The 22,546-nt window shown below is 39.2% G+C and overlaps 2 protein-coding genes across 3 annotated transcripts; both read right to left on the minus strand.

Moving 5' to 3' along the window:
- Positions 1-138: 138 nt before the first annotated feature.
- On the minus strand, positions 139-2,168 carry LOC5505392 (protein FAM136A). The gene is made up of 3 exons (XM_001626167.3): positions 2,050-2,168; positions 891-1,031; positions 139-755 (listed from the first exon to the last, which is right to left on the minus strand). Exons 1-3 carry the CDS (start codon positions 2,134-2,136, stop codon positions 552-554), a joined length of 432 nt encoding a protein of 143 aa, XP_001626217.1. The 5' UTR covers positions 2,137-2,168; the 3' UTR covers positions 139-551.
- Positions 2,169-2,686: 518 nt separating this feature from the next.
- LOC5505391 (exocyst complex component 4) lies at positions 2,687-22,517 on the minus strand. Of its 2 annotated transcripts, XM_032373812.2 has the most exons (34): positions 22,307-22,517; positions 22,188-22,228; positions 22,004-22,092; positions 19,527-19,589; positions 18,695-18,833; positions 18,175-18,263; positions 17,575-17,745; positions 14,879-14,923; positions 14,627-14,688; positions 14,442-14,546; positions 13,625-13,695; positions 13,222-13,255; positions 13,027-13,131; positions 12,584-12,617; positions 12,291-12,343; positions 12,061-12,146; positions 11,676-11,733; positions 11,237-11,329; positions 11,025-11,112; positions 10,869-10,932; positions 10,184-10,299; positions 9,759-9,832; positions 9,284-9,422; positions 8,571-8,716; positions 8,134-8,178; positions 7,636-7,743; positions 7,218-7,319; positions 6,521-6,586; positions 5,999-6,033; positions 5,333-5,447; positions 5,010-5,128; positions 4,294-4,389; positions 3,914-4,025; positions 2,687-3,527 (listed from the first exon to the last, which is right to left on the minus strand). In XM_032373812.2, the coding sequence occupies exons 1-34, from the start codon at positions 22,352-22,354 to the stop codon at positions 3,357-3,359; spliced, it is 2,982 nt and encodes a 993-aa protein (XP_032229703.1). In that variant the 5' UTR covers positions 22,355-22,517; the 3' UTR covers positions 2,687-3,356. The 2 variants fall into 2 exon arrangements, with proteins under 2 accessions (XP_032229703.1, XP_032229704.1); XM_032373813.2 differs by lacking the exon at positions 6,521-6,586.
- Positions 22,518-22,546: the final 29 nt, after the last annotated feature.

A 22,546-nucleotide genomic window follows, 5' to 3' on the forward strand; every position in this document is an offset into this window, starting at 1 on the left:
ATGGACGAGTTGTAGGGGAGGGGCGGGAGTTTATCATCATCATCATCATCACCATCATTTTTTTGACATTGTCTTTTGATGATTACATGCGTATAGAAGAGATAATTAAACTGGCGAGGAGCTCACATGAAAACACCAAGCGTTTAAAGGCTTTTATTTCTTTATTACTATAACAGAGACTTTTCCATAGTGTTTCCCGGTGTTGTGCTACTGTAGCTTTTGCAGTTTCTTCTATGCACACTGCTTTGGCTTGTTTCTGTTCTGAGGCACAAATACAAAAACCCAGACATGAAACACACAATATTGGTAATTTCAGTTCTGTTCTCTACTGTAATTAAGTCAGTTTAGTAGAATTCTTGGAGGTACAATTTAATCCCAGCCAAATAATTTTGTACTTTACTACACAAAAACAAAGATTCTGTAGTTTCTATTTTATGAATGACAAGGCCTAAGCTCCTAAAACACCATATAATGATGTTAATACATATCATACTGTACATCAACCGCTTGATGCCAATACTTATACCTAACTACATGTGCTTAGGTTGTGGTTAACTCTTCTGATCCGTCTCTCTAATAATTTTCTTCATCTTGTCATGCATAGTACTGATGACAGGGATAGAGTCATTACAACATTTCTCTACACATTTCTCCAATTGTTCCTGGTATTTATTCATATCAGATTGTGATGTGTTGGTATCAACTTTATCTTGGATGTCATCTTGACACTGCTGAGCACAGCGGCTAAGTCGGCCCTTAAATAAAAATAAAAACATTTCCCTAAGAACTACTGTATATGGCAAAAATCAAGTTCTGCACAAAATATAACACAGTGTTAAATTATTCTCACAGAATAAAGTATATGGTTTTAGGCCCCACTATTACTGTACCTGAAACCTCTGTAATTCAGTCTCCATAAATTTCTGGATGTCTTGTAGAGGCTGGAAACAGCGGGTCATACACTGCTGTACGCTTGCTTTGCTCGCAGACTGATTATCACAGCATTTGGCAGCACACAGATGTGATTTGTGCTAAGAATAATTAAGAGAGAGATATATGGTCACGTCACTGTGTTAAAACAAATCACCAAGTATTTTGCAACATGAGATGACACAAGATGCAATTTGTGTTGAGAAAAATTATGTATTACACCACAAAAAGAAAAAAGTATATCAAAGTGAAGAAGGAAGCATAAAAGATCTACTCTGTTCTACTTTGGCCTGATTCATACATCGCCCTTATATCATCTGTCCTGCTCTCAGAAAAGATTGACAATCAAGTATTTACCCACGACCAAAATCAGCGTATTATTTCTAAAATAAACCCTTGCTCGTCCCTTTCACAGCCATCTTGAACTAAGCAACCAGGCCACACCGCATATATGTGATGTATTTTCGTGCATGCACATGCAATAAATACTGGACCCTCTTTCATGCGAGCCAGAATGTCGAGCACAAAGAGAGTCCCAGGTCTGGACTAAGCAAATGCCTGCAAGGGTGAACCCACCCCTCCCCAAAAAATGAATATACCCCACCCCTCCCCCTAAACAAAAATTCTCAAGCCTTGAGATTTTCTAGGGTTGACTGGTATGCTGATGCAGCGCACTAATAAATATATTCTTATGACAAGGCTCATGCACATATTTTTGTCTGAATCAATTCGGCACGGTACTAAGCAAGGTTGCCAGTGATGCTGCACAGAAAAATCATGACACTAATTCAATAGTCAAGCCTTTGATGTGCTGAATCAAATGCATACCTGTCAAATCTCCCGCATTAGGCAGGAGTCTCTTTGTGCGCCAGAGCTTTCTATACGGCAAAGCCACATTTGTTTCTCTTTATTATTGCTCGCAACCTATTGACGCAACTTATTCATTGGGACGTTATATTAATGTTGTTTGTGTTTACACAAATAGTCTTTTAACTATCAAGACATTTAGAATCGAGGGATTCGCGATGAGCGCGATGTATGAATCGGGTATTTCATAGATGGACTATTTTTCAGCCGTTGGCGAAGTATCCTCGAGTGTTATTCTAAGCTAAATCTTACCTGGATGGGCCGCAGCTGATGTTGCTCAAGGCTTTCGAGAGTTTTTTCCAATTCCGATTTCACACGTGCCTCTGCTGCAGCCGCCATTTTGAAATCCGGTAACTAAGAAACCGCTGGTTATCAATCGCGGACTCATTGGGTTCAGTGAGACTGTTCGACGGGAGAGAAAAAAAAGCTCACAAGGTTTATGCTGTTTTTAGTTTTCTTCAAAGATTGGATGTGTGTTTCTTTTATGCTGATTATTTTTTAACAGATGCAAATTATGTCAAAAATTAAAAAACTTCTGGAGTGTTTATCAGTTATGCGCGACTCGGGATGAACCCGAAAAAGCGCACATTTCGCTTGGAAGTTGTGGGGATGGGGAGGGGTATGTGTATTTTGCACCAGGGGGAGGGGGGGTGCACCCCTGTGTAAGCGCTTGAGCTAGTTAGAGGAGTTTCAGAGCAAACGTCGGCGCCCTCTATTGACCATGAAACTTGGTCGAAATTGGTTGAAATGTATCAGCAAAAAGGCATATTTTGAAGTATATTGACGTATCAATCGACACCATACCCTGGGTACCAGAGCCTCTCACTTCTCATCGACACCATAGCCACTGGTGCGATCCCCAGTTCTTTACCAAGCAATTAACCAAGAATTGTATCTAACAATCTTTTTGTCTTTTATATCAGGATAACTTTTGAAATATTTTACATAAAGTCTTATTTTACAGCTTCTTTTTTGTCCCAGACTAATTAGTCTGATCAAGACAGCGTGTTTTTTTGTCTGATGTAAAAAAGACGAATAAATCTGATACGACTACTATGGCCTGGCGCCATTTGCGTAGCGTTTTCCCGCATTAAAACTCGCTTCCGGAAAATCACGCAGTAGCCAACCAAATACGGCATTTTGTACGCAGACTGTTCTGCATTTCCACCTCTCTCCTATATATCTAGTTCTACTAAAATTCTTCTGTGAACTTGCATGATTTTTATGTCCTCTGGTTCCACGAATTCTATAATTTCTAGTCCACTGAGGAAATCTTTAGTTGTCTATTGTGTGTTATTCCGTGCCATTGCAAGACCCTCTCGGAGGTTATACGAACATGTGTAGTTGTCTCCAGTGTTATTCTGTGCCATTGCAAAGCTCTCTCGGAAGATTTTCTTTGGACATCCTTTAATTGTCGCTCGTGTGTTAATCCGCATACCATTGCGAGGCTCTCTCGGAAGATTTCTATGAACATCCTTTGGTTGCCTCTTTTGTGTTATCCCGTACCATTGCAGGGTTCTCTAAGGATTTCTACGACAACTGTATTTGTCTCTTGTTTGTTATTCCGTTCCATTGCAAGGCTCTCGGAGGATTTCCTTGAGTCTTTGTAGTTGTCTCTCATGTGCTGTGTTGTCGCGGACGGTCTGACTTCGAGCTTTAAGCTGCAGAAGTGCGATATATTCGGTCTCGCTATATTTCGCCCCCTGCTCCACGACAACCGTAAGTATTTCCTGAAAGCCAAACAAAAACAACCATAAGTATATTATACACATGTATAACACAAAGACAAAGTGCAAATACTTTGTTCGTTGTTTCTGTCGAATAGTTGTTTGTGTGTTTGAGTAACGAAGCGCAAAGTTAAATAAGAAAGTTGAGTTTCATACTATCTTAAGTCACAAAAATCTGCAGAAGAAATATCGTGTGTTATAATATGTTACGCGTAACAGGATTCCACATTCTGTCATACTTTCCTACATTTTCTTAGTACAAGCGTGGGAGTACCCGTTTAAAGGGGTGTTGCGTGTGTGGGACGTGCTTCCCCCCCCCACCCCCATGGAATCTAGCATCACCGATATAAACACCGGCACTAACTAGGCGTTCTCGGTTCTGTACGTACGTCCGGGTTGTGGTAGAGAAGTTCGTAGTACTGCCTCGCCCTGTCCAGCTCCCCTTCACGTGACATCGTGATATTTGTCAGGTTCTGCTGGAGCGCGAATATGTTACGACACCTGGAGATAAATGATCCGAATGAGGAATTTATATTTGATCAGCTGATACCTAGGAAAAATCACGGGCGTTCTTCGGGTTCCCTGTGGTGTTTTAAGCTTCGTGTGGCTGGTGGTGGACTCCTCGAAACCATCTTTCCAGCTCTTTTCATCACAGGCAACCACAGATATCCCATACAGAACACCAAAAAATAGGCTGCTGAGCCGAATTAACCATAGAAAAACAAGGTTATATTATTTATTTACCAAATTTAAAAGACAATAAACTCACATTTTCTTGATTCCGTTCTGGTTGATCTTCTTGATAAACGACAGGTTTGAGATCAGAATGGATGATACAAGATGGCCGAGTCCTTCAAACAGGTACCTAGCGGAATTGATAGACGGTATGGACATTTCGACCTCGAACACGTGTTTACACATAGGAAGAAAACTGATTAAGCTACCTATTTGTCGCTTCTACAGTTTACCATCTAAAACCATTACAAGTAGAATTGAATCCGACAATTGAATTGAATGAGGGAAGTCCAATTTTTCAATTTTTTCATTCAAACTCTCTTAAAAGACCCTGTGTCCGTTAGAGGTTTAACCACAGGGAACCCAACCCACAGTTCGTCTATTTGCCCACAACCAACTTCGCTTAAACAAAAGTGTCACCAAACGGCCGCCATAGAACGACCGCAGTGATTTTAATCAAATCCACATAAGCTAGTACGTCATAAACCCCAAAAGCCGCGAACTGTGAGCTTGGGTTCTCTGAGGTTTCAAATCGTGTCACTTCTACGAAGTGAGGCTTCACCTTCTTGACCATCCCAGCTCCTCCCAGGCTTTTCGAGGGGTAAAAAATCTGTCATTTCTGTGAATAGCTCAATGTCGAAATGTCGTTGTATCCGTTAAAGTTATCTAGTACCTTAATAATGCATTTGAGAAAACTTGAAATAACGTCGCTCCCCTTCAGGGGAAATAGGTATCGAAGTTCAAATATACCTGAATTTGTGTTGTGCGAGGCTGGCAGTGGCGATTTCCTCAAGGGAAGTCAGATCCTTGTTGAGTTGAATCACCGATGGATCTGGGTCCACAGCGTCCATATTACACATGTAACTAGGCTAGAAGACAACGGTAACGCAACGCAACGTCAATAATAAGGGCGCAAGTGCATCCAAAAAGTAGCACAACACAGGTGGCGTGGCATGGCATGGTGCTGATCACGGTGACAACAGAGGCCAGTCGTCATGAAATAGGCTAAGAAACGGTGGAAAGCCATGTGATGGTACAAGCAAGCCACGAGGTTTATACATATGGGCGCTGACCTGTCTAACCGCGGGCATCAAGAAGAAGAAGCAGTGACAACGAATCTCCAAGTGCAAAACAAGCACGCATGTCTCTGCCAATCGCTGAAAGTCCTGCGCCAGCCCACCCAACGACCTACAAAGCAATGTGAACCCGTTACATATAGACCATAAAACATGCATCGTGTAAAAAAGTGACTTTGAACCAGAATAATGAATACAATATACGAAAAACTGATGGTCAACTCTGGCTACCGTAAACTGAACTATAGAACGATCACGTGATATTTGGGGTGTGCACATGCTACAGAGATAAGAGCACGTGATATATGGATCCGAGCACGTGGTAATGACAGCAAGAACACAGTACATAGATCAATGTATCGTATCATATCTCGTATTAGGGTCAACGCACAGCGTAGGTAATGGAGGAGAATGGTTACACGCTTGTTTATTGTTGTTGTTGTTTGCCCCGTCACGTGGTTGTGTAGGTGCTTCAGTCATCGAACGTATAGTATAAGAGATTATAATATAGAGTAAACGGAAAATCGACACTCTGCATCAATAACGCACTTCGATCTTTTCAAAACTTCACAGTATTGATGGAGATTCGTACAAATTCTATCGAACACGTTAATCGCAAATGTGAGTTCAGAGCAAGTGGAATAGAAATCAAGCTTGACTTACTTTAGCACGTCTTCGTCTACAGGTGGAATCTCTTGCTGAAAGGTGAATGCAATACGCCAATCAGCGGTTGAGAATACGAGACATACGAAGCAAAAAACTTTTTATAGCCATTCAAGTGCTATACAAGCTACCTAATTCTTATTCATTTTACTGCTTTTAGTTTAAACCTTACTTATGCTTTATTCATAAGAAAGGAAATAGCAGTTTACTTGACAGACCCTGTTTTTTTTAGTGTTTAGTGATAGGTAAACGTTGATTTCGGTGGGATTAATTTTACAAAAGCTGCACGTTTAAGTTGCTACGGCTGCATGATTACATTGTTATGGATGCGTATTTACGTTGCTATGGTTGCGTGTTTACGATACTATGATTGCGTGTTTAGGTTGCTATGACTGCGTGTTTACGCTAATATGGTGTGCACTTTGCGTTGCTAAGGTGGTGTTTTTAAATTGCCACGATTCAGCATTTACTTTGCCATTTACTTTTGCTTGGAAGGCAAAGAGGTTATCATGACGTACTTACCCAGTTCTTACCCAAGATGTACACGAAGCCGCCCGCGCAATACACCTCCTTTTGTCTCGGGTTTAGCTGAGGTTACAGGTTTAAACAGGTTTATCAGGTTTAGTTACAAGTAACTGGTTTAAAAGTAACTGAAGAGTGAATAAAAACTTTACAGACAGGATCAGCTTTGAGAAGAGAAAAGATAAAGAGACCAGCTATCCTGCCCTCATCCAGCAGGACTTTCTCTTGTCATAAAGAAAAGCCTAAGTAGAGGTAGCAAACTTCGTAGCCGCTTTTAGTTTCGGGCTCTCAGTGGAAAGTGCGCATGGGAACCTTGAGACTAATGGCAGCTACTTTTGGAGAAACATTTTGCCTGAGAGAAATATTTTGAGTTTGCAAAATTCGCTTTATTGCGTGAGACCAAATGGCATACTGGCATCACATATGCGCTTCTCCTAAAAAAGAAACGATCCGAAACCCTTTAAAAGCGCCGGCTATGCAAGCTACATGAGCATTGTGGTTTATTATTGATAAAGGTGAAAAAATGGGTATTCGGTACCCGCTATACTACTTATATTAGATCCGGAGGGACTTATTCTGGGCCTTAATTGGTTCTCACCAGAACAAAAGCGCCTGGACGCATGCATTATAGAGATTTTAGCCTCGATTCTCACAAGCGATCTATGACTCGAATTATGCTGCCTTTGTTGGTGCTAACCGTTTTGATCCTCTCTTGCGTGTCAGCGGTAACAATGCTGATGGACGTGGAGTTGGCAGAGAGACTGGTAGCTAGTAAACGAATGTGGTTACTAAGCCATTCCTAAAACAAACATGATGACCATGAGCTCGAGCTGCAGAAACTTGTGAGCAACAAAACATAATTCTTGGAGCATACAATGTATAAAATGCTTATTCTGTATAGTGTAAATGGGCAGAAGCCGACTACATCCTCTAAAAATAATCCTGGTTCAGCAAAAACTGGCAGTCGACTCTCCAAATTTTCGTCTTTTATAAGACTTCAGAGCAGACTCAGAGTCGACAACATGTTTTTGGTTATTATGATTGACTCTCAAAATAATTTTAACAACTGAAATTTACTTCCTTTTGTTTAGTATACTCGGTTCAAGCAAACTCACCATACTCTCTTGTAAGTTAGCGAGCGCCTTCAGGTCGCTATGGTCCAGCAGGACTTCAGCCTTGGATAGCATGTGCTCCCCCAGGTTGTTGGTCAGAATTTCTGACTCCTAAGAAGAAATGTTAAGTATAACAGTTTTTGTCAGCCATAATATTCTTATCCCAGCAAACGTTTGGTGAATCACCCATTTACATAGGCTTATTTATCAGGGAAGACTGTGATATTTCACCAAATTCTAAGAACATGCTAAGAACATGCAGAGGCTCGGATAACAGCAAAATATTGTTAGGGTGGTGCGTTAAATATTATTTCTATTGATTATTTGGAAAATTTTCTTCTAAAGAATTCATTGTGTATAATATTTTCATAAATATACACTGAAATTCATGGGCCTTGAAATGCTCTATAAATAAGAACGGCCCAGTCTTAACTGAAAAATAAGACGTTCTTATTAAAAAAGTGTATGGTAAGGGTGGAGGCAATGGGTGTTAGACCTGACCCGCGCATTTCTGATCTTGATAGCTTCCATATCCTCGTCATCATCCTGAAAAGGGTAAAAAAATAGTGCCACGTGTTCAAACATAAGATGGTCAAGCCCAAGAAACCACGTGGTTAAACAAAGTATCCATTTATTAAACTTCATCCTAAAAAAGGTCATCAATATGGGGGAGGGGGAGGGAGAGCACAACAGCTTATGGCAATAAGCGATAAATCACACAACAGCCCATTCAACACATAAAACTTATGACATCTGACGCTTTTCCAGGAGTGGGGTCTTCAGAATCGTAGACGGAGTGTAGCGCATCGTATCAATAGTTCTAATGGAGAAACTTAAATTGAGATCTGGAGACTTGAATTGATACTTTGAATAGAATTTGGAACTAGTTTGTCCAATAGTTCGTTGTGCAACGTCATGTCACGCGATTTGCGACTTACTTTTCGTGGTCTATGGTGTTGCGGCTGTTGTAGGTTGGTCCAGTTCGGCAGAGTTCGGAGTAATCTGCTAATATCCTCGTCCTTGGCCCATGTGCCGCTTATAATGCGTGTCGGCTTATCACTCTCCCCCGTGTATCGCAGAAGCTCTATAATCACATAAAAGTTATAAATTCGAAAGAAATCGAATAATTCCAAGCTCCTAATGCTAGATTCATACCAGGTCTTCATGCTTGAGAAGCAATGCCCATTGCCACTGAGGTATTGCGCTGATCTCATTTATGACCATAACACGTAACAGGAAATCCAGTACACACCTTTGTACACGGCATTGCAGGTGAGCTTGATAGACTGTGGTACACCCTAGTACTTACCTTTGTACATGGCATTACAGGTGAGCTTGATAGACTGTGGTACACCTTAGTACTCACCTTTGTACGAGGCATTGCAGGTGAGCTTGATAGACTGTGGTACACCTTAGTACTCACCTTTGTACACGGCATTGCAGGTGAGCTTGATAGATTGTGGTACACCCTAGAACTCACCTTTGTACGCGGCATTGCAGGTGAGCTTGTTAGACGGTGGTACACCCTAGTACTCACCTTTGTACACGGCATTGCAGGTGAGCTTGATAGACTTTGGTACACCCTAGTACTCACCTTTGTACACGGCATTGCAGGTGAGCTTGTTAGACTGTGGTACACCCTAGTACTCACCTTTGTACGCGGCATTACAAGTGTCCCTGTAACTGGTCAGGGTCCTGCATACCATATCCAGGAACTGGCTGGAATACTGTGGCACGCTGTGCATCAAGCCCTTCAGGTCTTGCAGTAACTGGTACACTGTCACGGTGCTCTGAGGATGCATTGTGCGAAGAATGGTAGATATGAATCATTCATTAGCTTTACCCTGACAAAAGACAAATCTAAACAAGATGCTAACCCGGTTAAAAGAACCAACTTAAATAAATGGTACACAAACTATAACAACTCATGTCAAACAAATACTGGAGGGCCTGTTTTTTCTTTAAAATGTGATCATCTGTTACCGGTGATAACAGCAACATGGTCTTATTTTTGTTTGTTGTCAATGAATTAACTTCTCCCTACCTAACCACTGAGGAATATGTTTATACACTAAGGAGAATTGACTATTTAAGCTTGGGATTAAAAAGGAGTGTCTTGTTTGTACCTGTAGTAACGGCCGAGGGGCCTCCACTGAGTGTATTGTGTGCGTATCTGCTAAGTGCTTGAATGCGTCCAGACCTAGGGAAACAGCACAGCAATCATAAGATTATGTTTGGTCTCTAGTTTCTTGAGTATGCAAAATTACGTTGTTAGTGAATTGAACGGTAACATAAACCGAGGAGAAATATCCCATCACAATATAATTTACACACGTTAATGTGTTTACAATGAGCTCTAGTATTTTTGCATAATTTCGATTCAATGATTACGTTGATTTTAGTTCGTGCTTTGATGAATGTTGAATAGCAAATATGACAAAGTCCCAACTGTCACTTGCTATCAATGGCTCGGAGTGGAACCAGCTCACACTATCTATACGTTTGTGGTACATCAACTCACTAATCAGTATTAAAAAGAGCATTACATTACCTTTTTGTGAAGTTAAAGATAAAGTTTCTAACTTCTCAGTGATTTCAAACTTGATCTTGTCAATAAAGATTTCCTTGACGTAGTCAGTGATGAAGCCATACAGTGTACAGTGCATCCTGGCAAGCATCAACAAACACTTTTGAGTAAGCTAACTGGCATGGGTGGGACAGGGATTTCTAGGGGAGAGGGGGAAGGGAAAGGCTGGGGGAGCAAGCTGGAAATAGAGATGGGGCAGAGGTGTGGGGCACAGAGGACAGATGGGTTGTTTACAATTTAATCGGAAATTCTGGTACTTCTGCTTATTTTGTAAATGGTGGATTCCTCCCACATGAAAATTAATGGAAAATGTGGAATTGCTTGAGAGGTAGTCCACTTTCACCGGGGATACCAGAAATTCTGGAAAATCGTGTACCATTTGCTGTTTTCCATAGAATATTATACTGAGGCCCCCATCAGCCACTATTCCCCAGAACCCCAAAAGTATAATTTCTGGGTACAGATGCAAATGGTACATAACTCACCCCAAAATTTCTGGAATATAGAAAACGTTTTCTTACCATTATGGCATTTCGGGAAAAAACTGGGGTCTTTTATTCCGGAATTTCTGATTAAATGGTAATCAACCAGGGTGAGATATTTATAAGGCAAGGGTGTAAAGAGGGATGGATTGGCAGAATGTACTCACTCCCTTTCCATGGTGATGACTGCTTCAATCTCTTTGACAAATTCCATTACAGGGCAGAACACCACTAAGGGTTAAAGGTTTGTGATAGGAGATTTTTATAAAACCAAACAGAGACACAAGATCAAAAAAGATTTACCTGCAATAAAAATTAATTACCTGTAATATTCCTAGGATCTGGTCGACAGAGTAGCTGTGGTTTTGTATTATGCAAGGCCTCTCCATAGCCATCATCCATAGACACATTCTAACAGCAAAAGAGAGCCATGTCATAGACACATTCTATCAGCAAAAGAGGCTCATATCATAATTGTCCAGGGAAGAGGTATTATGTCATTATAGGTCATGACAGACAGACATGTGCTGCCTACCCCAGTTCCAGCCATGCACTCTTGACGTCGTTCACGAATGTATGCATTCATGCTAATGGCTGATGATGAACCCTCAAATCTAAATAAATGAACCTAAAAATAAACAGAATCAATGAAATACAGCAAATATACCCCTTTAATACAGATAGCTAGAGGTGGATGTATGGGGCATGTTATAATCCTCTGCTAAACAGAAATCTTAGAGACTTGTCTTAATGATTTGATATCTAAACCTGCCCAGCCTCCCACACCAAATCCTGGCTAGGCACCTCCCTCAGGTGTTTTACAAAGGATACAAGCACATACACATGATATAAAGGGTAATCTTCCCCTTCTGAACCAACAAAGTTTTTAAAGAAACAGTAATGTACAGGTCAAAGTAAATTTACCATCCTGATTTTTTAGACACTACCCCCTAATGATGATCAATGTTGCTGACCTTTGAGTCTGTTCTGGAAGCTCCTCTTCTTCTTGGCAGGAAAAATGCAGAAATATCACTAGAATGAGAAACACTCATTTGGAATGTTTGTCTGAAACAACTTATTTTAAGATAGATTAGTCGTCTGGAAGGGTATCACCAAAATGCAAAATAATGATTACTGTAGAGACAATCCTTAGAAGTTCAAGAACCAAAGAACATTGTTGTTTTTGTTGTTTGTGGAAAGAACCCACAATCTCTATCCTTCAAAGGAACCACCGAATTGGCTGGAAGGTTTCCTCAAAGAAAAGATCATTGGAACAAAGTGGTACAATGTATTTATCTATTTTCTTTAAAAGCACTCAATGTTTTCAGGAGAAGTGGTAAAAGTGTAAATTGCTGATACCTGTCTGACTCGGAAAAGGTAGCTTTAGACTGCTGAGGAGTAACAAGATCCTGCACATCCAGATAGTCATTCAGCAGAACTTGTAGCTGAAACACGAATTCTTAATACCTTAGATTCACTTAAAATCATTATGGAGCATCCTTGGCCATGATGCTCTCAAAAGATATAATTATTAAAAGCAGAATATGGCACAGCATAATCTGGCAATAAATGTTTAGTATATCACTTACAGCAAATTGTATCTCATACCAGATTACATCAATTCTGTAAACCTGTGTTTCAGCTATTAAACAAACAAACACACATAAACACATTATCCCTAGCAGTGTAAGTGTAAAAATGGTTCTTCAGGGGCCCTACATCTCCACTATGGGACAAAACTCTATTTACACTATGGGACAATACTCCTCCAAATAATCAAATTGCTAAACAATGACATTGATTACACAGCAGATTTTGACAGGGGGCTTAGAAGTGTGAATGTATCCCAGAAAAGGGGGAGGGATGGGATTACAACACTTACCAAGATCACTGGGAGCTCTGTCTTTTCCTTCTCCCTAAACAAATTATTTATGGTTGGCATGTTATTATTAAGTTACATTGCAGAGTGACTGAAAAAAAATAACAAGCAAAATAATCTGTCTTTTCCTTCTCCCTAACAAATTGTTTATGGTTGGCATGTTATTATTAAGTTACATTGCATAGTGACAGAAAAAAATAACAAGCAAAATAATCTGTCTTTTCCTTCTCCCTAAACAAATTGTTTATGGTTGGCATGTTATTATTAAGTTACATTGCATAGTGACAGAAAAAAATAACAAGCAAAATAATCTCTCTTTTCCTTCTCCCTAAACAAATTGTTTATGGTTGGCATGTTATTATTAAGTTACATTGCAGAGTGACAGGAAAAAATAACAAGCAAAATAATAAACTACACCTATCTTACATTCAAATATTGATACTTACAATGATCTTGTGTATTGCAGAGAGCACAACTGTATGGGCATGGGCCACGCCCCGGAACTTGTCAAATATCAGCTCAATCAGCTCTAAAAGCAGGTGTGTCTGGTTCTATAAGCAAGAGAAGGACAAAAAAGTAAACCTTTGTTGTTGTACTTTTTTTCCAAAATAATAATCTTATGTTAACTGGAGAAAAATTACCTGTGATGCAATGACTTCTCCATCTCTTCCAGCCCTGGAAGTGTAAAATGTTGTTTTTGAATAGTGCTCACAAGTATTATTGTTGGTGCTTCCAATTATTATTTTGTATAGCACTTACAAGTATTATTTTGTATAGCCCATACAAAGTAAAAGTTTTACATGACAGTATACAGACTTACTCACATGGCCTCCAATCATGATATTGGCTGTACAGTGTATGTTGGTGGAGGGGGCTTATGGGCAAAATGTATCATAATGAGGGCAGGGGAGGGGGTGGGGGATGAATTACAAAAAAGTTAAGGAAAAGTCTATCATGTAGATAGTCCCATAAACTGTAGGTGGCCGAAGCATTTATACAAGTGTTTTACATGCAAAATATTTATTTATATTGAATCTGCAGTACCTTTCTATCACTTGTGAAGTAGCTCGATGAACAATCAAAGACATCTCAATCTTCATTCTTGACTTGATCGCCTTTTAATAAGAGATGCATGAAATATAAAAATGAAGTAACCCACATTGTTCATGAAATTTAACAAAACAGAAAATGTCACTTGAAAATACTACTGAATAAGCATTCTAATACATAGTTTAGCTTTTTTTATGTACCATTCCAAATACAAATACATGGAAAAACCCAAGTCAATTATTTCATCTTCATTTGCATCTGGAACAGCACAGGCCTAAGGGTACCCAATTACATGTCTAGGATTGACTCTCGTGACACAGGGTACCCAATAATAATCTAGGAAATCTGTTCTTGAAAAAGTGAACTTAACACCATGGATAGCTTTTCTTGAAAATACTCACCAAACTATTCTAGGCAACTCTCAACAATAAGTGACAAACAATATGTAGCAAATCTTTTGGGAGAGTTATTCTTAACAAAACGTATCAAATTATGTTTATTAGTCTTTTATTATTATTAGTCTCATTAAAGAGGAAAATTTGGCAGAGTCGAATACCAGTTTTTGGTCTATTGAAATTGAGATAGGATATTCAAGAATCAAGAGAAGCCTCCCTTGAGAAGTCTATCAAATTATTTAGGATTGCTTTCCTTGACATAGGTGATTTTTATCAACAATATACTTGAACAAAGCACGAGTTGCATTTCCACGTTAACATCTGTCTCACCAACTCTAAGCAAGAGAGAGAAAGTTGAGAGTTGGGGAGACCGGTGTTAACAGGGAGCAGTCACATATAATGTCCACAGTATATACCTCAATAGCTTCTGGTATTTTTCCAAGGAGAGAGAGTGATTCTACAAGTAGCATCATGAAATTATCACTGTCTTCCTCTGGGTCAGTCTGCAGGTCCTCAATAAGCTAACATCACAAATGCAGATGTATCAGAACACTTGCTCAAAAAGCAGATCAATACAGTATAAAGCCTTTGAGTAACATACCTCATGGTCTGACTTGCTGGTTGTAACACTGAGAGAATTGGCCTGGTCTAGCATTAATGATCCTTTGAACACAAATACTGTAGTGTTATGTTTTTATTTCACTATAATGACGTCTTAAACGGTGAAAAAAGAACAAGGGGTGGGGAACTGGAGGTGCCAAAAAAAGGCAGCCAGTCCATAACTTTATTTTCTTCAACAGCTGTTTTAAAGACAATATAGAGTACCACCCCAATATCCGTAAACTGTGCTTACGGGAAGCAGATCTGTGATGAGACTTCTTGAAACTTCCAGAACTCTCTAGAAGAGATGGATTTAAAATAATGTCAAAAAATTGAAATGCGGAGGGATGCCTGCAGCAGTGAACTGACTCTGCCAATATCCATTCCACCTTTTCTAAGGGCTTTGACTAACTTGGGTAAACTGACTCTGCCAATATTTATTCCACCTTTTCTAAGGGCTTTGACTAACTTGGGTAAACTGACTCTGCCAATTTCCATTCCACCTTTTCTAAGGGCTTTGACTAACTTGGGTAAACTGACTCTGCCAATATTCATTCAACCTTTTCTAAGGGCTTTGACTAACTTGGGTAAACTGACTCTGCCAATATCCATTCCACCTTTTCTAAGGGCTTTGACTAACTTGGGTAAACTGACTCTGCCAATTTCCATTCCACCTTTTCTAAGGGCTTTGACTAACTTGGGTAAACTGACTCTGCCAATTTCCATTCCATCTTTTCTAAGGGCTTTGACTAACTTGGGTAAACTGACTCTGCCAATATCCATTCCTCCTTTTCTAAGGGCTTTGACTAACTTGGGTAAACTGACTCTGCCAATATCCATTCCACCTTTTCTAAGGGCTTTGACTAACTTGGGTAAACTGACTCTGCCAATATTTATTCCACCTTTTCTAAGGGCTTTGACTAACTTGGGTAAACTGACTCTGCCAATATCCATTCCACCTTTTCTAAGGGCTTTGACTAACTTGGGTAAACTGACTCTGCCAATTTCCATTCCACCTTTTCTAAGGGCTTTGACTAACTTGGGTAAACTGACTCTGCCAATTTCCATTCCACCTTTTCTAAGGGCTTTGACTAACTTGGGTAAACTGACTCTGCCAATATTCATTCCACCTTTTCTAAGGGCTTTGACTAACTTGGGTAAACTGACTCTGCCAATATTCATTCCACCTTTTCTAAGGGCTTTGACTAACTTGGGTAAACTGACTCTGCCAATATTCATTCCGCCTTTTCTAAGGGCTTTGACTAACTTGGGTAAACTGACTCTGCCAATATCCATTCCACCTTTTCTAAGGGCTTTGACTAACTTGGGTAAACTGACTCTGCCAATATTTATTCCACCTTTTCTAAGGGCTTTGACTAACTTGGGTAAACTGACTCTGCCAATTTCCATTCCACCTTTTCTAAGGGCTTTGACTAACTTGGGTAAACTGACGCTGCCAATATTCATTCCACCTTTTCTAAGGGCTTTGACTAACTTGGGTAAACTGACTCTGCCAATATCCATTCCACCTTTTCTAAGGGCTTTGACTAACTTGGGTAAACTGACTCTGCCAATTTCCATTCCACCTTTTCTAAGGGCTTTGACTAACTTGGGTAAACTGACTCTGCCAATTTCCATTCCATCTTTTCTAAGGGCTTTGACTAGCTTGGGTAAACTGACTCTGCCAATATCCATTCCACCTTTTCTAAGGGCTTTGACTAACTTGGGTAAACTGACTCTGCCAATTTCCATTCCACCTTTTCTAAGGGCTTTGACTAACTTGGGTAAACTGACTCTGCCAATTTCCATTCCACCTTTTCTAAGGGCTTTGACTAACTTGGGTAAACTGACTCTGCCAATATCCATTCCACCTTTTCTAAGGGCTTTGACTAACTTGGGTAAACTGACTCTGCCAATATCCATTCCACCTTTTCTAAGGGCTTTGACTAACTTGGGTAAACTGACTCTGCCAATTTCCATTCCACCTTTTCTAAGGGCTTTGACTAACTTGGGTAAACTGACTCTGCCAATATCCATTCCACCTTTTCTAAGGGCTTTGACTAACTTGGGTAAACTGACTCTGCCAATATCCATTCCACCTTTTCTAAGGGCTTTGACTAACTTGGGTAAACTGACTCTGCCAATTTCCATTCCACCTTTTCTAAGGGCTTTGACTAACTTGGGTAAACTGACTCTGCCAATTTCCATTCCACCTTTTCTAAGGGCTTTGACTAACTTGGGTAAACTGACTCTGCCAATATCCATTCCACCTTTTCTAAGGGCTTTGACTAACTTGGGTAAACTGACTCTGCCAATATTCATTCCACCTTTTCTAAGGGCTTTGACTAACTTGGGTAAACTGACTCTGCCAATATTTATTCCACCTTTTCTAAGGGCTTTGACTAACTTGGGTAAACTGACTCTGCCAATTTCCATTCCACCTTTTCTAAGGGCTTTGACTAACTTGGGTAAACTGACTCTGCCAATTTCCATTCCACCTTTTCTAAGGGCTTTGACTAACTTGGGTAAACTGACTCTGCCAATATTCATTCCACCTTTTCTAAGGGCTTTGACTAACTTGGGTAAACTGACTCTGCCAATATTCATTCCACCTTTTCTAAGGGCTTTGACTAACTTGGGTAAACTGACTCTGCCAATATTCATTCCGCCTTTTCTAAGGGCTTTGACTAACTTGGGTAAACTGACTCTGCCAATATTCATTCCACCTTTTCTAAGGGCTTTGACTTACTTGGGTAAAAACATAGAGAAAATTACCACATGTAGCGAAACAGGAGTTTCAAAAGCTTTAAATTTGCAAGGAAAAAAAACAGTAAAATTGTATAAAGCACATCAAAGGGTTCATGCTACCAAAAGGCTGTATAAGTATATAGTGCAGCTTGTTTCTTGGATGTTGTACAGGATATAAATATGAATTATATCAACTCTTGCCTTTTTGGGGTGCCGAGGAGTGGTTCTTGGATGTTTTACAGGATTTGATATACAGCTGACGATGCAACTCCTCAATAAGAAGTTCATGTTCAATTTTCTTTTTTGCTTGTAAGTCCAGCCGCAAGTGACGCAGGGCCTCAACCCCAGAAAGGCTGCCTTCCAGGAGAGAAACTGCAAAACATGTTAATTGTTGATGGCATTCCTAATTCACAGATCGATGGATAAAACGTATAATGGGTAACATTTGTGAATCATTACATATAAAAGCATAGCATTGCTTTGTGTTCTGATTTTAAGTTGCTAGACTGATGTATGTAGTTTCTGGACACACTCAAATGCATTCCCTGCCAGATCTCCCAGTTAAACTGGAACTTCCCAGTCTTGTAACAAATATTTTATGTTTCCCGTATTACAGTCGAGAAAAAATAATGAAGCTGAAGCAAACCTAAATTCTTTTGGCTTTGTTTGAATTTGGGGCAAGGCATCTCCAGTTTGAATTGAAAATCAATTTCAATTTCATTTCAATGCCCAACCAAAAAAGTTTTTTTCCTATAAAAACAACACCAGCACAGATCATGTTCTCCATTGTAGTTATCATACCTGTGTTGACAAGGAGCTCCGTGGCATGGAGATAGTATTTCTGCTGCTTGAACTTCCCAATTTCTTCTGGAACGTTCTTCACTTGGTCTCTAATATGCAATTCAAATGATGACTATAAAAATGTTTATAATTTTTTTTTTGTGAAACAGCATAATTTTTGATGATCCGGCTTACATGATAAGATTGTATTGTTTTTGTTTCAATATCATTCAAGACATTTAAATTTCTGTAGACTAAATATATTCACCATCAAAGCTCAAATATCATACATTTATCCCTTCAATCTGAATTTACTGCTTCAAAAAGGCAGAGATTGTGTCAATTTTGCAGTTGTTGCCCATGAATAACACAACAGAATCCAAGATGTCTGACAATAGGGGAATTCATTGGTAATGTTTCTGGATGTTCCCTCAATAGAATTTCTTTGAATTTTAATATGCTGTTTAATATGCCAAATTCTATTGGCCAATAATGTGATGAGAAACCAACGAGTGATGGGTTAAACCATAAAATGGCTCACATGCGATCCAGGAGGCTGAGCACCTCATTGTACTCCATCCCCTCCATCCAGTACTTTTTGAGAGCATCCCTTTTGCAGCGTAGTAGTGTTTTACATGCATGTAGACTCTCCTTTAAGTGTTTCACTTTATCCAGGGAAACTAATAAAATTTAAGCCAACAAAAGTTAATGAGAGATTTAAGGCCACAATCCTCAGGACCACAGCTAGAAATAAAAGAAAGTGGTTATACCTATATAAAGCAACCACCTACAGTGGCTACTACCAAAAAAAACTAATAATTTGTCATTTCAACACTGTATTGTATACCTCTTTTAAGCTGCCCATTAAGCAGCTGCAACCACTTCATTGTATTTTTCAGTCCTACTGTATAAAGTATTATTCATTATCAAATCTTCAAACCCTTTGGTGACAAAAATAGTAAGGAAAGCAAACTGGTCACTATTGAGGGTGACAAATTAGAATAATATGAGCAATAAATGTGGCAACACTTTTTGTCATCGGGAAGTATATCATGTTTCACAATTAAGAACAGTCATGATGATGGCTGCTTAATAGAGTTACAACACTACTGTATGAGAAAGACAAAATTGCCATGTATTGCTTTGCAATTTATATAATTAAATTGAATTTTCTGTTCACTTGCTGTGTCTAAAATTGTCTCCCAACCGTATTGTACAGTATTACCACCATTAAGGAGATTACATGAATTCTCTGAATCATGCCTAAGGCAAGTGCATCTGAAACTACCCCAGCCAGAAAAAGGCTCTGATAAAGTGCCATCAAAGGAATATTATTTGCAGATTCATATTATCTATGGTCTATTGGCACTCACCCTGGATTCTGGATGAAATACCAGTGAAAGTTTGAATTGTTGACTTCAGCTGTTCTTGGTTTTCTTAAATAAGCCAAAAAAAGCTTTTAAAATAATCAGAGCCAGCAAACAAAGAAACAAATAAATACTTTATTTGAAGTAAATAAGCAAAAACTGAATAATTTTAAATATACAAAGGTAATAAATAAATATATAATAAAATTATGATATGATTATGCATTGTATGAGGATGAGTTGTAATTTTTCACAAAAAAAGCAATATTTGCAAATATTTGAATTTGAATTTGACTCCTGCCCCCCCTCCCCCCCCCCCCCCCCACACACTCAAAAACCTGTCCCTTATTCAACAACAAGAACAGTATTGCAAAAAGGTAAATGGTACAGGCTTAAATTTCCATTAAAAGAAGTGTGTAATACCACGGGTGTGACAACATGTTTAGCATTACACAAACACGAACGCGCACTATATAAGGGATAGCTCCACCCCCTTTTTCGCAAGCTCTTGTGCAAGTCATCTTCATTCACATCTAGACTTTATTGAGTGTAGACCTCTGTAAACTGCCAGATAAAAACCTAACAAATAGTAAAGTCGTATGACAGTCAACATGTACTATATAACAACTTTAAAGTACAAGAATGTTAAAAAATATCAGGCATAGTTTGTAGTCAATAATCTACAAGAAACGCTTTCCCATTTAAAAATGTACTTTCCCATTTAAATGTGTACTTTTGCGAGAGCGTTGTTTTCACGTCCTCAAAATGCGGGTCAACCAATCAGAGACCATCTCTTCAATAGCCTTAATTCAACACATCTGGAAAACGCCAGTCAGCCAATGAAATGATCTTGAAATTTGAGCCTTCGTGATTCCGCGTTCTTCCACGCAACCTGACCAATCACACCAAATCATTCTTATCCCGCAAAAAGGTCAATACAAATAGCCTTCTATCAACAGATGCAGATTGCCGGTGATAACGATAATTAACGTGGACTAGGGGTCAGAAGATGACTTTAGAAAATAAAAGGAGTAGCCTTACATCTTCAAAACTACGTATAGTACTCGAACTTTAACAAGTCATTAAACAAGCTATTTCTAAAACCAACACCAAAGGACACTCGAATTGGCTTACCCTAGTAATGACCTTTTTCTTCTTTGCACAGCTCTCCCAGAATCTCTTTTCGCTATACCAAATATATCATGTCTTTCTGTGAACAATTCACCAAGTGGATATTTTTAGTGTTCCCAGGTCGGACTAATCATACTTGATCTCAATGAACCAAAGACTTGTGATGGCGTGAAACGAAATTGGCGCCCTTTTAGTCCCGTGGCTTGGCTTCAATCCCGGCTGTATGCAACCCAAATTTGTCTGCATCCAAATCAAATATTGTTCTTTTTGCCGTCGGTTTCATCCAAGAATGACCCATTCGTATTGTTCTCATTATAAAAAGATGCAGGAGAGAAATCTTCTAGCTCACGCTGCACATGATGCCGTGTAACACGAGATCTCAGGGCATGGAATGAATTGATAAACAATTTGCTGTTGTTGCAATTAAATATTGACATACTCTGAATATACAGCAAACCAAAACGTAGCAAGTGCGTTTTCGAACCCAGAACGTCCTGTAATATAGGTGAACTCAAAAAATACCACCGTGTTTCAAAGCAACCACAACTTGAGTAAATAGCCGTGGGTATAGGAATGATTCAGTGTGATTGGTCAAGTCGCGTGGAAAAACGCGGTATCACAAGGGCTCAAATTTCAAGATCATTTCATTGACTGACTGGCGTTCTCCAGACGCATTGAATTAAGGCTATTGAAGTGACTGTCTCTGATTGGTTGACCCGCGTTTTGAGGACGTAAAAACAACGCTCTCGCAAAAGTACACATTAAAATGGGAAAGTACATTTTTAAATGGAAAAGTGATAAGAACAAAAATTGTAATTGAGTGGCTCATTTGAAATGACCTTATTCAGGTGCGCACGGGGACAAACACCAAATTTGAAAAATTCATCACTTCAAAACCTATCTCCATCTCTAAGGAGCTCTGCACTCAGTAAAGTCAAATGACTTCTTGCCTAAGGCAAGTCCCTTTTATAGTTTGTGTTCATGAAAATGAATTACACAATTGGGTTTTAAAGGAACAGAAAAGTACAGTATGTTATTAAAATATGTATAAAAATAAAACAAGCCTTTGGCATCCGACAGCCTCAAAGCAAGATGGCCTGTCTTAACACACACTACAGTAAGTACATTAAGTTGTATGGGCAGGGGAGGGATTCCTGGGTTCGCCAGTAGAAAGGTACATTCTTTAGTGACTACTTTAACAAACACTCTTAACTGCGAAAAGCATGGAATTTTCTTAAATTATACTGACAGGTAATCGCACGTGAAACATAGGTAAGTCTGTAAACATAGATGTGCAGGGAACACAGTTTGGACAATATTGTAACTTGACCAATATTCGGGGAAAAACTTACTCTCCACTAATTTGTTAAGCTCGTCGTCGACTTCTCTGTACTCATATTGTAGCCTTTCTTTCTCTATTTCTCTCTGCTTGATATTCCCACTGAAGACCAACGACATATGTTTGGATCAGCAACAACAACAACAACAAAATTTGCCTTCGGGTAAAAAAATAGAGGTTTGAAATAAATTCATTACCTAGTTGCTAAAGTCCGAATCACAGAAAGAAGCACTGCCGACTGCGGGACAATAAAAAAAGGATTAGATTTATGATATAAAAAGCACTAGACTTATTCACTTTTTTGTAGAAATCATACCGAAGAGTCATAGAACTTGTGTGGCCTTCTGTCATAAGGCGTCGCCATCTTGGACAGAGGTGAGTGGAACTAGAAACTAGTCTATCGACTGCGACTGCTGATCGATCGACTGATCTCGAATTACTTCTAACACAGGTAACCCAAAATAGGTATATGATGTATATGATATTAAATAATACTTTGTTCGACGTGTCCCATATAATCTTTTCTTGATGAAGTAATGCTAATGTATTGATCTAA

Source organism: Nematostella vectensis, chromosome 6 (genome assembly GCF_932526225.1).
Source record: "Nematostella vectensis chromosome 6, jaNemVect1.1, whole genome shotgun sequence".
Classification (NCBI taxonomy): domain Eukaryota; kingdom Metazoa; phylum Cnidaria; class Anthozoa; order Actiniaria; family Edwardsiidae; genus Nematostella; species Nematostella vectensis.